The 7,500-nt window shown below is 45.8% G+C and overlaps 1 protein-coding gene across 1 annotated transcript in view; it reads left to right on the forward strand.

Annotated features, from left to right (window-relative positions):
* dync2h1 (dynein cytoplasmic 2 heavy chain 1) overlaps window positions 1–7,500 on the forward strand; it is a 190,928-nt gene that overhangs the window by 110,643 nt on the left and 72,785 nt on the right. The window contains exon 77 of the mRNA XM_076282346.1: window positions 7,130–7,290. Within this exon, the coding sequence (XP_076138461.1) occupies window positions 7,130–7,290 (161 nt within the window). The remainder of the gene's footprint in view (window positions 1–7,129; window positions 7,291–7,500) is intronic.

Here is a 7,500-nt window from a genome sequence, read left to right on the forward strand (position 1 = left end):
GCTCAGAGGCCTGCCCAATCCAAACACACTTTCCTCCTGTGTGTGTGTGTGTGTGTGTGTGTGTGTGTGTGTGCTCACAGGATGCCTAATCAGGGAGCCTTCTGTCCAGTTCCCTCTCCTCCATTTGTTTTTTGCCTTCTCCTGGCCTGGCCTTCTCTCTCCCCAGCTCTCATGTAATTGCCTATTGATCTCATCAGCACCATAGACAGCTGCTGTTCTGTGCCAACTAGGGCTTCCTGCTGAAAGCTTCCACTGGATGCCCCTCCCCTCTCCACTCTCTCTCGCTCTCACACACGCACATATACACACACACACACACACACACACACACACACACACACACACACACACACACACACTCACACACACATAAATTCACACAAAAAATCCTGTTGTCATCTTCCATGGCCCTGAAACAACACACGAGTTCAGCTCTGTCATTTGCTTTAGTATGTGTGCTTGACGTAACTTGTTTTTGAATTTGCTGACACTGTGTGCTGCTACTGTGGGCACTGATGCGCCTCTGTGAAAGCTCTGGCAGCGTTCACTCGCCTCCCCTTCAGCAGTCTTGACAGCCTTGAGGTGAGGGTGAACCGCTGGCTCTTACAAAGCGCAGGCCCATTCAATAACAAAGTTTACAAAAGAAAGCCGCAAAATGTTCACTTTCTCATCCAGAGGGTTATCCCACTTTCACAAGCATATTATTGTGGAGTGGTTAGCGCTGACAGCATGTCTGTTGTTCTGTGTGTGTGTGTGTGTGTGTGTGTGTGTGTGTGTGTGTGTGTGTGTGTGTGTGTGTGTGTGTGTGTGTGTGTATGTGTGATCCGACACACTGAATCAATGTGTGTGCACTCAAGCCAAGTTTTCTTTGCAGGAGAATACATTCTCTACAAAACATTTTTCTGAATATTCCCACACTGCACGGTCTAGAGCAGGGCATAGAAATGATGTCCGAAAGTTTGGGTCATTCGTGAATGGACTTGTGCATCTGTGGTGTTTTTTTGTGTGTGTATTTTGTGATTCTATGTTTGTGATTTGTGATTATGTGCCTCTGTGTGTGTGTGTGTGTGTGTGTGTGTGTGTGTGTGTGTGTGTGTGTGTTTTGGTGTTGGCGAGTAAACAGCGTGTTGATGTGGCAGTCCCTCGCGGAGGAGACCGTGGGAGAGTAATCATTATGTTTGAGCGCGTTTAATCATGAGATGGCCCAGGAGGAGGAGGAGGAGGAGGAGGATGCAGTGGCCAAGCACCCATAAAAAAACAGCGTTGCTCCCTCTAGTGCATTCCAACTCAGAGAGGGATGAGAGAGAGGGATGGGATGGCTATGTGCTTGTATAAACACACACACACACACACACAGACTCTCTCATACACACCTACAAACAAACACATACACGTTGTCATGTATACAGTCAGTCAGTCACTCACTCTCACACGCACATATATATTCACATGCACCAAACACATTCATTCACATGTAATTTTCTCTTTGAAAGCCACTGCATTGGCTGGTGTCTTGAGCGAGCTTGTGGTCAGTCTGAAAGGAATGTCCTTCCATTTGTGGAAGGAAACAAAAGGACTGCAGAGAGATCATCTCGCCATGGCAGTCTGTTCCACATGCCTTTTGCAGTGCATGCATCCACAAGCACACACTAGTATTTACACACACAGACACACACACACACACACACACACACACACATACACATACCACACACACACACACACCTACATATACAGTATAGACCCTTTCAAGAATAAAAAAAAAAAAAACAATGCTTGAACCCTTTCAAGAGAGTTCCATTATCAGCATCATAGTTGGCCCCACAAGGCCTCAGGTTTAACATTCCATATGTTATCTTAATGCAGAGGAAGTAGATTGGGAACCAAATAGAACGTTGTTTTGTTTTTATTGTTTAAAGGGTCTATACAGAACCTCACTTGCACGTCTCATACTCTCACAGACACAGGCATCTTACATACACACAGAGAGAGCGAAAGAGTGAGAGAGAGAGAGAGAGAGCAAGAGAGATAAAGAGAGACAGAGAGAATTGCTTTGCAATGAATGCATTACAATCTGTACATCTTCCACATTGTGGTTTCCAGGAGTCTCCAGTTACAGTGATCTCCAGCGTGAACAGCATGGCTTAATGTGCAACACGAGACTGTCACATTCCTCTAGGCTCCTGTCTTTTCACAGTGCAGTACAGTGATGGAGTCAAGACACTGTATACACACACACATGCCAATGGTTCAAGTAACAGAAATCTGTGAAGCCAACATTAGTGTCTTATGCCATGTTTGTCAAGGGGCATCCAAATAATAGTGACCCACACTGTCCTATCAGTAGAGGATAACATTTGTCGGCTTATGAATATGGCAGGAGACCAGCCCTAACTGTTACAGTTATGATAACAACATTTATTATGACCGTTGCGGTCATGTAGGTTTTGTCAAAGGTCTTATCAATTGTTGGACAATGATTCCCAGGCCACCCTGACACATACAACTTGCATGTACAGTAGTCCCACCAGACTGATAAGGAATACAAGCTTTTGTTATTTTCTGCGGACAGGACTTAGCAGTGGTCATATTTTGTACAGCTAAAAACTCATGCAAACACTCAAGTTAATGCTTATGACCATGCAAATATTTCCACGGAAGCTGCCATCCTTTTAAACTAGTGAGCACCTTGAAGTCTGCTTGCATTATCATACTGTTAGTGAGGAGATTCCCACAGAAAAACTAAGCTCTGTTTATATAAGGCTGAAGCATTACGACTGGTGATAATCGTTCTTGTCTGGGCAGTCACTCGTCCTGATTGTCCTCCAGTCGGCTGCTCCTCGCATGCGTCTCATCTCCCCCCCCAACAAAATCCGCTAACCTTTCCCAGCTCACATGGCTGTAATTACACGTGAGAAATGATTTGTGTAAAACAGAGGGAAAGATTTAATTTCTCACATGGTTAAAAACTAATGAAATAGATCACGCTATCAGCCGGCCTGCTAATGTGTTTATAATGAGTTACATGCCAAATGCGTCCTGTGGAATTATATTTTGGGAAGAAAAGGGGGAAGTCGAGACCATGCACATGGTGCTGGGAGTTCTGCTCTGCTGGTTTGGGACTGATTGAGAGGGGTTTAGCTGTGCATGCTTGACCCAGTGAGATCCACCCATCCCCATCTCTGTATTTCTACAAGTGCAAAGGCCTCATTGCAAATACGCATGATTTTGTGACTATTAATAGATTGGACTTTTGGTTAATGATGAATTGCAGTTGTATTATACGTATATTGTGTGTGTGTGTGTGTGTGTGTGTGTGTGAGAGAGAGGGAGAGAGAGTGATAAGGAGAGACATACATAGAGAGAGTGTGTGTGTGTGTTTGTGTGTGTGTGTGTGTGTGTGTGTGTGTGTGTGTGAGTGTGTGTGTGTGTGAGAGATTATGTGTGTGTGTGTGCGCGCGTTTGAGAGAGAGAGAGAGAGAGAGAGAGAGAGTACTTGCTTTGTGGCGTGTTTGGAGCGTGGGATAGGCTGCATGGTTGACTGGTGGTGTTACTGGCAGGTTTGCGGGGGGGGGGGGGATTTGGGGTTTCCAGGGTGCTGGTGGCGGTTGGAGGGTGGAGTGGGCCGTGGCGCGGAATCTCTGATAGATTTTTGGGGCTGCAGCCGTCTCGCTTGCGTGGAGATAATGAGAACGCCGCAACTCTCTGTAAAGAGCTGTCAGCCCAGGCGGAGGACATGACAACTAGGTCTTTGCCTACCTTCGCTTACACACAAAGCACCCCACCACCACCACTTCAACACACACACACACACACACACACACACACACACAGACAGACACAGTTCTTATGCACAAATACAATAACCCTTAGAAATTGTCATGTAGTGGGCTCCCACACTCTTTTAATGGACTTGTTCCTGTTCACAACCAATGATCACTGAAATGCATGAACATTCATATGGAGGTCAAGGTAGAACCAGGTAGAGTCTTGTGAGACTACTCACATCCACTCTCATTCCTCATCATGTTCTTGGCATTTTCTTATCTCTTTCTACACCACATTTAAGTTTTAGCACACACACACACACACACACACACACACACACACATACACACATACATAGTCTAACATGCACAGGCACAGTCTCTTTAAATACACCTTACAGTCTCCTGCCAAATAGAAGCGGTAATAGCAATTCAGACAGACTTTACTCAGAGCCCAGTAGCATACAGTGCCAATTAACCTTGGCACAGACTGCAGAGGTCTCTTTCTCTGCTCTATAGCTTTTACTTCTTCCTCTTTGCATTTCCATCTCTCTGAAAAAAAGCTCTTTTCACATCTATCTCATTCTGTGCCATCGCTCCATCTACCTTTTTTCCCTCCATTTTTTCTCCATGGCCTGCTGCCTCCTTCCCTTTGTTCTCGCTCCTCACTCCTTTTTCCACATAAATGATCAATATCAGCAGATGTGGCTGAATGCAGACCCTGTATGAGAATGCACAGCACCCCTAGGCTCCTCGCAAAGTTATGCATGTCAGGACGTCTCGGGTAGTGTGTGCCTGATGAATGCTAACCAGCATAGCCCTACAAAATGGCTAACTGCGGTAGCCGTGTGTATGCCAGAGTGCCGCGAGTGGCAACAGTGGTAGTAGTAGCCGGAGTGTCTTATCGTCAGCGCGCCTCGCTTCATGCCAATGAGGCGTGCTGTCCAAATCGGCTTATGGTCCGGCCATAATCTCCCAAGCCCCTGCACTGGATCCCGGACGAGCCTCCACAACAGGAACAGCCAGTTATCTATGGCATGTTAACAGTATAGAACGGAAAATGTCACGGCTCATAATTATGCTGCTTTGACCACCCTCTGACTTTCACCCTGTGTCGCATGCCAACATACACATCTTTATGAGTTGGTAAGGAAAAGACCATATTTAAGTTTAACCACCAGTAAAACTTCAACTAACCACCAGTAAAAGTCCTAGTCACAGTTACATTTGTTTATGCACCAAAGAGCATAAACAATTTATGCTGCTGTATACTTGCACAAAGCTACACACACACATTGTGGAACAATGCACATGCATGCACACGCTTATGTGGTCCAGGATGCTACCATGCAAGACTACACACTATCGCTCCATGCATAGGATGGTGAATGGTCATTGTCTTGCCCATCACATGGCTGACCTTTATCATGTTTGTACCCGGTGAAATGTTTTTTTTTTTTCTGGCACCCACAAGCAAACGTGCTCTCTTAAGGCTGCTTTTTAAGGGTGTCTTTAGTTGCTATGGTAATGTCAGTAGGAGGTCACTTAAAAGCATTCTGGCTCTGCCCATCAGCAGAAGTCTGAGCACTGAAGCAGAATGAGAATGATAGTCATTTCTTGTGTGTGTGTGTGTGTGTGTGTGTGTGTGTGTGTGTGTGTGTGTGTGTGTGTGTGTGTGTGAGTGTGTGTGGGAGTGTGAGTGTGAGTGTGAGTGTGAGTGTGAGTGTGAGTGTGAGTGTGAGTGTGAGTGTGTGTGTGTGTGAGAGAGAGAAAGTAATAGGTGTGCAGGGATGCATGACTGCATGGGTACATGGGTGCAAATTAATGTTGGCTTGTGTTTGATGTGTACGCGTGTGCTTGTGCAGTAGCAAATCATTTGTATGTATATGATATGCCGGGGTCTTGTGTTTTTTTTGTGTGTTTGTGTGTGTGTGTATGAGATGCCGGGGTCTTGTGTTTTATGTGTGTGTGTGTGTGTGTTCTTTGGATAACGTCTGCTCACACAAGCAGGAGTAAATCTGAGCTTGCTGCTAAAGACAAACTTGACCTTAACCGCAAGAGGCACTGTGTTCAGTCAACCTGCACTGCATACCAATACTGTTTATTTTTCCTTGCGTGTGTGTGTGTGTGTGTGTGTGTGTGTGTGTGTGTGTGTGTGAAGTATTAACAGTTATTCTTCCTGGCTTCTCTAATTCAGCTCCACACCCAGACATGTGTGAAAAAACGATTCTCCTCACCATCAACAGTCATGCACATTTTTCCAGGACAAAATTCAATTAAAGCACAATCCTGCCAAGGCCGCACTAGTTAATAATCAGTTATCCAACATGTAATTACTGCCACACACACACACTCGCCTTTCTCTCCCATCACTTCCATCTCACTTGCATGAGGGTAACGTGCTGCCGTACTGGTACTGGGAAGCATCATGGCCGAATCAGCGATTATTAGTTATGCTTCAGCAAAGGCCAGCTTAATGATGCTAATTGCTTAAGTTTGTGTAATATGGCTAATTGGGAGAAGAGAGTGTGACGGTGGGCAGTCACTGTGCTGTTTAACAGAGAGGTTGGCCAACGATCCATCTGACTCATGTTTAGCCTCGGCTGAGTTGGCCGATAGTAGGTGTTAATGGGAGTGTGTGTTGGTGTTGTGTGTGAGCGAGTGAATGGGCACGATAACCATGCATTATCTTTCTCCACATTAATACACACACACACACACACACACACACACACACACACACGCACGCACACACACACACAGTCTCTCAAGGGATTGGATAATGAAATGACTTATCTATGTGTCAATGCATTATAGGGGGATTATAAGGGTCTAGCTGCCCATGTGCTTTGAGAGGCGAGGCTCAGGCATCTTTATTGGGTCCGGCTAATGACAGGGTTGGGAGCTGGGTCTGAATGCCAATAGTGCAGTGGCCAGAGTCTACACGCTCACATCCACATGAATGCACATGCACAAACATGTCCAACAGTACGCAGAGACATGCATATACACATACTGTAGAGACATGTTAATGCTAACTTTGGAGCCATGCACATCCATACACAAATCAGTTGCACAGACCCTGAATAATGTATCAAGACACCGCAGAAAAGCAGCACAGCAGGGCAACATCAACTCCACTGTGTGTGTGTGTGTGTGTGTTTGTGTTTTCACACTCTTCTGTTTATGCCGCATTCTGCCAAATCCGAGCAGATCTCCCTTTTTATCTTTGCCTCCTCTTCAATTTTGTCATTTTTTGCATCCCCTCCCTTCTCTATCTCTCTCCCTCCTTTCTCTCTCTCCCTCTCTCTCTCTCTCACTCTCTCCCTCTCTCTCTCTCCCTCTTTCTCTCTCTCTCTCAGGTATGAGGGAGCTTTCTCCTCCTCCTCTGAACCTGAAGCGCCTGTACTCGGAGACTCTGGAGATCGAGCCGGTCCTCATCATCATCTCTCCCGGCGCCGACCCGTCCCAGGAGCTGTTGGAGCTGGCCAGCGAGACCGTGGGCCGTGAGAACTACCATGAGGTCAGAGCCCACGACCTCTGACCTGTCTGCACCCACCATTATGACTATTAGTATTTAACACTGTTAATATAGCATGAACAGAAAGTATGCATCAGAGGCATGTGGTTTCCTCTGCTATTTTGTAAACACCCCCAGCACTGCACTGACCCTTTTCACTGATGTGATTATTTACATATTGTGTAAAAAATATCAAATTAAAATTTGGTTTAC

Source organism: Alosa pseudoharengus, unplaced genomic scaffold, assembly GCF_046254945.1.
Source record: "Alosa pseudoharengus isolate Yale_2024_CS ecotype anadromous, Long Island Sound unplaced genomic scaffold, YU_APseudo_1.1 YU_APseudo_1.1_scf_13, whole genome shotgun sequence".
NCBI classification, from domain to species: Eukaryota; Metazoa; Chordata; class Actinopteri; order Clupeiformes; family Clupeidae; genus Alosa; species Alosa pseudoharengus.